Source organism: Echinops telfairi, unplaced genomic scaffold (assembly GCF_000313985.2).
Source record: "Echinops telfairi isolate 266 unplaced genomic scaffold, ASM31398v2 ScPeMD7_23;HRSCAF=83, whole genome shotgun sequence".
In the NCBI taxonomy this organism is placed as follows: domain Eukaryota; kingdom Metazoa; phylum Chordata; class Mammalia; order Afrosoricida; family Tenrecidae; genus Echinops; species Echinops telfairi.
Genome location: NW_022103920.1, coordinates 10,185,884 through 10,195,788, shown reverse-complemented (window position 1 = coordinate 10,195,788; position 9,905 = coordinate 10,185,884). Strand labels below are relative to the sequence as shown.

Genomic DNA, 9,905 nt, shown 5'->3' with positions numbered 1-9,905 from the left:
GGTGTGCTTCTGAAAGGTCCCAGCCTCGATAGCCCTGGGAGCAGCTCTATTTTGTACACACAGGGTCGCCACCGGTCAGCGCCAACTCGATGGCGACTGACAAGGACACATCAAAGCCGTTCTCCTGGCACCGGTGGTTCTTTCCACCACACCAGACGGAGTGCGGGCACACCAGGGGCGTCGCGGCAAGAGAATATGCTTCTGGAGAAGGCTGGGAACTCACCATGTCTTTGATCTGGCAGTGCCCGTAGCTGAAGACAATGGCATTGGGAGGGTTGCCTACGGGCAGCATCACTGCAAAGGAGATGCACATGGTGACCGGGATGAGGGTGTAGAGCGGGTTAATGTGCAGCGTCTCGGACTGTGGGCATAGAGAAAGCACAGACATCAGGCTGAGGTCAGACTCGTGGCGCCCCATCCCTGCACTCACACCACACACACTTCAGGCTCGCGGAGCTCCATCTGTGAGCTCACACCACACTCATGCTTTAGACTTGCGGAGTTCAGTCCCTGTGCTCACACCACACACCCTCTTCAAGCACACAGAGCTCCAACCTGTGCTCATACCATACACATGCTGTTTCATATGTGAAGCTCCACCCTGTCTCATATCACACACATGCTTTAGACTTGCGGAGTTCAGTCCCTGTGCTCACTCACACCACACATGTGCTTCAGTGCTGCCGTTCTGGACACTCATGCTGGGTCAGTGGCCCTGGCCCACAGTGTGGCCTAGTGGGTAAATGCTGTGCACTTCCATGAGTATGGGTTCTGAGCTACCTCCTAGTTATGGGGTGCTTACTTTCTGGGTGCTGGTCTATGGAACTGGCTTTCAAACTTTAGTATTAGCTGGAGAAATTCTTCAAACAAAAATCCTGTCTGTGCATCGGCTGCTTTGATGGAAGCTGGGAGCCCCTCCTCCTTGGGAGGAAGAGCTAAGGCTTTTTTCTTGCTAAGATCCTGTGGGACTGGAGCCTGCAGGCTAGCTTGCCTTCAACTATGCCAAGTTCTCATAGACTGAACTCACTTGCTCCCACCCACAGGATGCCTGAGCACTGGGGAAGCCAATGCCTGGGGAACAGGGAGGACTTGGGTGAGGTGAGGGGGCACAGGGGAGGAACTTTCTTTCCTAGGTGCCACCTAACAGTGGGGCAGGTGCAGTGTGGGGTTGTGTGTTTTTCTAGGGCTGGCAGGGACCCCTCAACATCTATCAGCTATTCCTTGCCCATTTTCCTATCACTAGCAAATCAGCCTGAGGGCACAGGACAGGGCTGGCCTGGCTGACCCTACACAGACTGCCCCTCTGGACACCCAAACTGGGTGCAGATGGCAAAGACATCAGCCCAGCCACAGTCTTTCTTCACAGCTGTGTGTGTGTGTGTGTGCGTGTGTTACACCTTTCTGAGGTCACCTCCTATTACCCTAGTTGCATCTTATCTGAGGAGAGAAGCATGGGGGCTGGTTGTGAAGAGTTGAGACCCTGGGGTGATGTGGTTCTGTTGCCCAGTCTTTGGGGTCTGGGGGTGGGGGTGCTTGTAACTCTTGCTGGGGGCGGTCTGGTTGCGATGCTCCTGAAGCCAATTCCAGTTTGTAGGTAGAGGGCTTCCAGACCCTGTGTCTGCTGGATTCATGCATCTAGTAAGTCATCCCACGCTCCTGGGAAAACCTCATTTTCACTTCTCGTTTGAACACCAACCGTGAAGGGCAGTGGTGGGGGGTGGGCAGTGGCCAGAGGAGGGGACTGAGACCCCAGCCCTCAGCCCCCGCCTCCCTGGAGCCTGTGTGCTCACCAGACTGCACAGGATGGGCAGGAAGATGGTGATGGTGGCCGGGTTGCTCACAAACTCGGTGACAATGGACACCAGGATGCAGGCCAGCAGGGTGACGGCCCATGGCGGGAGGCTGCTCAGGGACAGCATCTGGTGCCCGATCCACGAGGAGAGGCCGGAGCTCTGTGGGGAGGGTGAGCCTGTGACCAGGGAGCTGGGACAGCCCTCCCCACAGGACTGCGCAGACTGGAGGCGGGTGGATGAGGTGGCTAGCAGGGACCCCAGGCCATCTCACTTGTCCCCCTCTGTCCCTTAGGATCAGGCCGCTCCTGCAGTCCACCAGCACCCCCAGAGGGCATGCGTCCTCCCCAACTCTGCCTTTGGACTCCTTTTCTCTTATCACAGAGAAAGAAGATGTTTCTGGTGTCTTTGGGTGGTAGCCTCTCCTGTGGTTTTGGGGGCAGGGGCGGGCCGGGCTGCACCCTGGAAGTTTTACAAGAGGAATGCAGCCTGGAGGAAGGAGCTAAGCCCATCTCCGTGGGAGGGGGTCAGACTGTTCTCTGGCCTCAGCACCCCCCTGATGGAGATACACACTCAGCATGGCCGGCACGGGGGCCTGTCATCTACCAGGGCCTTTGGACAACCCTCTCCAGCAGACATCTGCATGGATTCCATTAGCAACACCTGTCCATGCACAGCCACCAGCGGGATGGCTCTCACTGTCCGGGATCGTCTGCTTGGTTGGGAGGTGCTCAGACCCCAGCAGGTGGTTGGGAGGTGCTCAGACCCCAGCAGGGAGGGCCGAGCCTGCCTCGAAGAACAAGTGCCCCACTGAGCTTTGGAGCAGCCCCCCCCCCCCCAACAAGTATGCCAGGCTTTGTCCGCTATGTAGGCTCCCTTCTATGGCCAATTGGCTTTGACTTCCATGATGATGTCCGGAAACCCGACGCTCCGACTCCAGCCCTTGAGCCCGAGCTCATTCATTTTCCACGGCTGTGAAGCCCAAGCTGCCTCCTGCCCCCCGGCTTCCTGGCCACCTCCTGGCAAATGCACAGCCAACTGGCCACAGCCCCTCAGCCCTCTCACTGGTGCAGCCATTTCCCCGGCAGGCACCCCCTGCCCCCTCTCTGTGCTCGCCACTGACCTCCAGCTGCTGGGAACTTGCACCTGAGCCCCACATGGTGCCCCTGTTGCCCCACAGTGGGCCCTGCTCAGGGACAGGCAGGGGGGAGCAGCTGGAGGGAGTCTCCCTCCTGGTGGCACCCTCCCTGTGCTGCCGAGTACCACCGGTGGTACCTTGCTGCCTGAGGCCAGCGCATAGCCGCCTCCCACGAGGATGACAATCTCCCAAGGCATGGTCTTCTGGAAGTCCTTCCACGTGATGATGGGCTCCGACCCCTTCCAGGGCTCCTGCGGATCCTCTGCTCACGGGACAGAGAAGCAGAGCCGGGCTCAGAGAGACCGCCGGCTGCAGACGGGGACGGGGTCTCTGGGCTGGGACTCCTCCCACCCCAGCCGGCCCCAGCGCCTCCCTCACCATCGCCAGCCTTCTTCCCAAAGCACGGCTTCTGGGCGGGGATCAGGAAGAGCAGGAAGCCGAGGAAGACAGAGACAGTGGCGTCCGTGCGGTAGCCTTTCCTAGCAGAGAGAAGCGCAGTCACGGAGGGAGGGTCAGGGCTGCCCTGGGGGAGGTGGGCGGGTGGTGGTCGGGGGCTGGGGTCTCCCGCCGCCGGCACTCTGAACACAAGGACCCACCCCCTCTTAAGACCGAGTCAGGAGGTGACACTTCCTCCCTGATAGTCATCACACGCCACAGTGATCTTAGGCAGTGCCTGGCCCATGCGCATGTGTTCTCAGCTGCCCTGTCAGCCCCAGCTCATGAGCCAAAAGGCGCCAGGCCTACCTGTCCCCGTGAGCACATGCAGATTGACTGTGGGACCCACGGTTCTCACTGCTCCTTGTCAGAAGCAGATCACCAGGCCTCTCTTCCTGCACACTCAGTCTGGAAGCTTAACCACAGCCACACACAGGCCTCCACTGACAGGCCGGATGGAGACTCATTGGCTGGGACTCACCCGGCGGGTCTGTCACTATGGGAGAGGTGAGATTTCTACACTAGCTCACCAATGCCTCTTTTTCCCCTCTCTCTCAAAGCCTAACCCCCCTCCCTCCCCTGACTCACCAAACCCACTAGCAGTGGATGGAATCTGACTCCGTGCCTCTGTCGGACAGCGCAGAGCTGCCCCTGTCATAAGGCTCTGAGGCTGTGACTGCCCATGCAAGCAGACTGCCTCCTCGTTCTCCCGAGGAGACTCTGGTGGGTTCTTTGGGGGGAGAGCCGAACGCTTTAACCACCAAAGACGGCAGCTCCCCTGAAGAGAGCGGCCATTCCGGTCTCCCGGCTCCATGTCTGCCCCAGGAGGCTCTGAAGAAGAACTGGGAGCAGGCGCTTGCTCCTGAGGACACAGTGGCCACACTTACTTCTCAAAGAAGGAGTCCCAGCCGGGGACAAAGCCGGGCTCCCTGGTGAACCACAGCACCGTCATCAGGACGAAGAAGAAGCCAGTCACCATCTCAGGGTAGCTGCCGAGGGAAGCAGAAGAACCCTCCAGGTCGGGGACGTGCCTTTTAGCCTCCCCACCCTTCACTGTGGGGTGCTCCTGGGCACAGGAGTGGAGAGGAGCCATGTCGTTCCTGCCTACCCATGAAGCAGGACGAGGCCTGGGGTGACGTCAGAACAGTGCTCCTGTGAGAGGCGAGGTGGGGACAGTGCGGGCACGGGATGGCCCACGGGAAAAGTTAAAACAGTAGAAGACACAGCCTTTGAGGAGGGGGCCCCGTGGGTCCCTGGCGTGGGGAAGCTCTGTGAGGGTCCAGGAGCCCAAGAACAGGGCAGGACATGCTCATGTGGCAAAAGGGACTCGCTACCATGTCACCCAACTTAGAGGGCAGCGGGGGGTGGGGAGAGGGAGCAGCCCCGGAGGCTTCTGAGTCAGGAACCTTTACCGGAGCAGAAAGCCCACCAGTGGTTTCCAACTGCTGACCCTGTGGTTCACAGCGCAATTCCTAACCCACTGTGCCTGCAACCCCAGGAACAGCCCACCACAGACAGCAAGCGTGCCCCAGGAGTTGCATCTCCGTGGAAACAGAGACCATTCATGTATCGGGGAAAGCGACCAACACAGGAGAACAGGGCCTGGCAGAGGCCACGTGGAAAAGGAGTGAGAGAAAACCACAGTGGGTCTGCAGGGAGTTTTACCCCCCAAGCCCCCAGGCGACTGTGTACAAGAAGAGCCGTGGAGTGGCATCAGGGTGGCAGTGGGAGGTGCCAGCAGGCCAGGTTCTCTCTCTTTTCTGTATTTAAGATTTCTCCACAACGAACGCAGTGCATTATGTTGATCGAGGAAAGGCTTTCTAAAAGCCACGCCGCTGCTGTCTGAGCCCCGTCCCAGTGGTACGTGCCCACTGACATAAACCGCCGCCACCGTTGCTGTCGACTCACGACACCCCCTTGTGCCCGAGCCGGAGCGTGCCCTCAGGGCTTCCGTGCTGGCTTTTTCAGCGGGACAGCACCAGGCTTTTCTTCCAAGGTACAAACTTGAACCTCTAACCTTTGGGTTGGAGACCTAGTGTGTTAACCGTCTGCACCTCCTCGGAGCTCAGCGAATTGCCACACAAGGAGATCTGCCTCGCGAGAGGATGCAGGGTCACCTCGGACAAGCGAGTGCAATGGCTGCGGCAGTGAGCGGGTTCTGGAACTTTCTAGCTTGACGTCTGAGGGTAATGCCGCCTTTTCCTACGAATAGTACAGTCTGCTGTCTGGCGAGCAGTGACCATTGGACCTCTGGGAGGGGGACTCTGGACGCTGAAAAGATTCCAGCCTGCTCCCAACGGGTGGAAAAGCTACCCCTCCCTCCGACACTGCACCGTCCCCACCACGGCCACTGGGAAGGGCGGCCGCTCGAGATCCAGGCCAGCCTGGCCGCTTCTAAGTGCCTATATTCCAGTCGAGGCAAGTACCACCTGCGCCCGAGATGGGCGAGAACAAGGCTGCGTCTGTGTGACATCACGGGTGAGGACAGAGGGTGGACAGCTGCCCGCTTTACCTGAGGTCGCCCAGCTTCTCGTACTCCGCCCGGATCCTCCTCTCCGACAGCTCTTCCCTTCTGGTCTTCTTCTTCTTGCTCAGAGAGCAGGTCTCTTTGAAACTGCCGAGGGGGAAGATGCACAGGTGTAAAGGAAGCTCGCTGGAGGGGCTGTGTAAGGAAGTGACCCTAACACCACCGTCCCCTCCAGGAGCCCCCTCTGCCCCTCGCCTTTCCTCAGCCAGGCCACACAGCCGCTCTCCAACCAGCTCCTTCCCTGTCCTTTGTGGACACCGGGTCAGTCTCTGAGGTGCAGCTGCGAGCCCGCAGGTGCAGACGCCTGGTGGGCTTGGAGAAGGTGGGCAGTGAGTCCACCCTGACGTGCCTTGGAAAAAAGGCATGGCTGTCCACCTCCCTACCAAACCAGCCATTGAGGACCCCAGGGCTCAGACACAGTCCTACTCCAAGACCCCTAGAGTGGCTGGTTAACGAAGGGGCTGCTGCCTGGTGGGGTAGTGGTTTCCGAATTGGGCTGTGATCCGCCTGGTAGGCAGTTCAAAACCACTAGCAGCTCCGAGGGAGAAAGACTGGGCTTTCTGCTCCAGTGAACAGTTAGAGTCTCAGAATCCCCCAGGGGGTCACTATGAGTCAGCGTTGACTCAACGGCTGTGAGTTTGGTTTTTTGGTTTTTATCTCATGGGCTTCGGCAAGTTGTGTTTCTATCGGGCTGTTTCTAGGCAAGAAGACGTTTTCTGCTCCTGTAAAGAGTAACGGTCTCGGAAACCCACAGCGGCAGTCCTACCCTGCCCTATAGGAGGGTTTCTGTGAGTCAGCATCACTTTGATGGCAGGGAGTTTGGCTTTGGTCTGGTTTCTAGATACCTGGCTCTGTGTCCGTATGAATCATCAGCATGATGGGGTCTATGTGGGGGGCTGTTGAGATGTTTGTGTTTTGCAGGCGCACAGACTGGGGGCGGGGATTCAAATAGGACATGGAAAGATTCCACTCCCTCTTAATTCCACTTCTGCATGAACTCTTTTGAGGGCCCCTCGTAAATGCACAGCAGGGGTGGGGGACATCCAGCCCGGGGATCGTAAAAGGCCCAAGAAATCAATACCAGCCTTAACTATTAAACTCTCACCCCCACTGCCCTTGAGCTGATTCCAACTCATCCCCTGTGGGACAGGGTAGAGCGGCCCCTGTGGGTTTCTGAGACGGTAACTTTCTATGGGAGTAGAAAGCCTCATCTTTCTCGCTCGGAGGTGCTGGTGGGTTTCAAACTGCTGACCTTGTGGTTCAAAGCCCGATGTGTAACCACTCTGCCACCAGGGCCCCTTGCCTTTGAGGGGTGAGTGACTGAAATGTTTGATCAGTGTGGCCCATGAATGGTGCTATAAATCTCCAAAATGGCAAGAAAAAACAAGACCCTCCACCTATGACGTAGAGAGATCGGGCTTGTCTGAGGCGAAAGTGGGGAGAGGTTTTCCCTTCATTTTTCTCTGAGCGGCGCTGCACCCTCAGAGGTGTGCAGCAGCTCCCAGGGATGCGGCAACAGTCTCAGGAGATTAAAGCCAGCTCACCAAAGGTTCCTTGACCAGGTGGCATGTTGGGGTCCATGGACCATGACCCAGATATCCTACACATCTTCCCCGTACCAGTCTGAGGTGGGTCACTTTGGAGCAGATGAGTGGTGATGCAGAAAAGGCTTCCTCAACAGAGGGGTAGGAAGACCAACGGCCACGACATGTGTAATGTTGACAGGGGTGTGCACCTCTGTCCACCCGCTGCCCTCAAGTGGACTGTGACTCACAGCGACGCTCTAGGGAGAGCAGAACCGTCCCTGTGGGTCATCTCTCCCATGGAGCAGCTGGTGGTTTTGAACGGATGACCTCGTGGTTAGCAGCCCAATGCTGAAGCCATTACGCTACCAGGGTCCCCTTAGGTGTGAACACAGACCATACATATTATGCTGTAGAAACCTCTTGTGTCTATAAAATGGAGCTCAAGTCAAGTTCAACGGGGAGTTAGTGGAATTTTGAAGTGAGTTGGAATTACCCTACACACTTTGAAAGCGATGAAACAACGGTAAACAATTGCCAACGCAGACTTTCTTTTTAGAAATCGGAGAGGCCCTCTAACCGATGAGTTGGGAGAGCATTCCAGTGTATCGCTTGTTCTGAAAAGGCCAGTCTCTGGACGGTTAGAGTGCCTGGCTCCCGATGGAGTCCACGCCAGCCGTTCTGCAGCGTCCCCTGGAGGAGAGTCCAGGCATCTGCAGAGCCCTGGAAACTTACTTGCAGCCCAGGAACAGCCAATGCATCCAGAACCAGCTGACCACCAGCATGAGGAGGGAGATGGGGAAGCTGAAGAGGAACCATGTGCCAAAGTTGACCACCTCTGCGGCTGGGTACTGGCTGGAGGTAAAGAGCCAGGGCAGTGGTTAGAGAAGGGTGGACTACCGCATGGAGTAGACATGCCTTAGTAAGTAAGATACACCCCCGAGCGAAGGGTCAGGTATAGGTATAACAATATCTACAAACGATACCCATCATCTAAAAATCATGAGCTTATGGGACCGTCACAGGGCCCAACAAAGAACTGTGACTTTAGCTAAAAAGGGGCATCTAAGCAATCAAACTTGATGTTGATAGAGGTCTATAAGGAGTCTTGGTGGCACAAACAGTTAAGCACTTAGATGCTAACCTAAAGTTAGCAGGGGTGAGCAATCTGAGGTCAAGTCTTGGCAGACCTGCTTGAATATATAGTTTTTGCTCATTTCAAGAGGTAGCCTAAGGTCCAGAACAGATGGTGTTGAAGGAAGATGCCCACGTGGCACGGAAGGCATTTGCACTGAGCTAGCATGCTCCGGGAATTACTGACGTCCCCATGGAAACGTTTCAATAAACAGATGCAGCAATGGAAACATTCCCTTGTGGATGTTAAGAAATTTGGGAGACGGCTACTTGGGCAACTAACTGGAAGAGACCCATCTTCGTGTCCATTCCAAAGGAAGGTGTCCCAACAGAACGTCGAAAGGATCAAGCAATGTCCTCAGCCTTCCACCTGTGAAAAAGGTGGCACTGTGGGTTAAGCACCACACTTTAAACCACTGAGCTGGTGGCTCAACCTCGCCAGCAACTCCCAGGAAGAAAGATGAGGCTGTCACCCCTGGTAAAAATGTGCAGGCTTGGAAACCCCAGGTAGGGTTCCTGAGATTGGAGTGGGCCCGATGGCAGCAGGTTTATACAGGTGGACAAGGAGGCGCGGTGGTGCAGGAGCTACGTGATTGGCTGCTAACCGAAAGGTCAGTGGTTTGGACAAACCAGCTAGACTTAAAAAATGCGGTAGTCAGTGCTGGAGAGATCACTCTGGAAACCATAGGGGCAGTTTTACTCTGTCCTGTTGGCTCGCTTTGAGTCTGAAAGGAGCGATGGGTTTTGTTTTGGGTGTACATTCTACCTGGACGAAGGGATTTCTCACTTTGTTCATGAGGCAGTACACCAGTGTAGGGTGTGTTTGAAGCCAATCGCCTTTGAGATATCAAAGAGCACAGATGAGGGAGATCGAGAAAGAACAGAGAGAGGAACAGAAGCCGAAAAGAACAAGCATCTCCCCTCACAAGAGAGAGACCTGACCCCCTAACTCAGACTTTTATTCTCCTAGCTGTGAGAAATGATGTTTCTGTCTGTTCAAGCCATCCACCTGTGGTACTTTTGTTATAGCGGCAATGGCTAACTAAGGTGCAGGGAAGCCCCTGACACGCGTGTATGCATCCTTTTATCACCCAAGAAGTAGACTATGGGAAGATGGACTGGCCTAATCACATAGTGAACCAGGAGCTCAGAGGCTGGCCAGAGGAAAATGGGGTGAGGGAGAAAAATGAGGTGAAGCTCCTTGAGGCTTAGGTTCTGCGGAACCACTGATGTTCCCTCCCTCCCTCCTTCCTTCCTCAAGTTTATGCCCACTGCCGTCCAGAGTCTACACAGTCTCCCCAAGCCATCTCATCCAACCCTGCGGTTTCAGTGGCCAGACAGACACATGCCCCCAAGCC

At 56.3% G+C, this 9,905-nt stretch overlaps 1 protein-coding gene across 1 annotated transcript in view; it reads right to left on the bottom strand.

Annotated features, from left to right (window-relative positions):
* Positions 1 to 9,905, bottom strand: part of SLC13A4 (solute carrier family 13 member 4) — a 39,135-nt gene that overhangs the window by 4,055 nt on the left and 25,175 nt on the right. The window contains exons 9-15 of the mRNA XM_045288920.1: positions 8,149 to 8,268; positions 5,876 to 5,977; positions 4,251 to 4,352; positions 3,307 to 3,407; positions 3,066 to 3,190; positions 1,791 to 1,952; positions 224 to 361 (exon numbers count right to left, since the gene is read on the bottom strand). Coding sequence (XP_045144855.1) covers positions 224 to 361; positions 1,791 to 1,952; positions 3,066 to 3,190; positions 3,307 to 3,407; positions 4,251 to 4,352; positions 5,876 to 5,977; positions 8,149 to 8,268 — 850 coding nt within the window. The remainder of the gene's footprint in view (positions 1 to 223; positions 362 to 1,790; positions 1,953 to 3,065; positions 3,191 to 3,306; positions 3,408 to 4,250; positions 4,353 to 5,875; positions 5,978 to 8,148; positions 8,269 to 9,905) is intronic.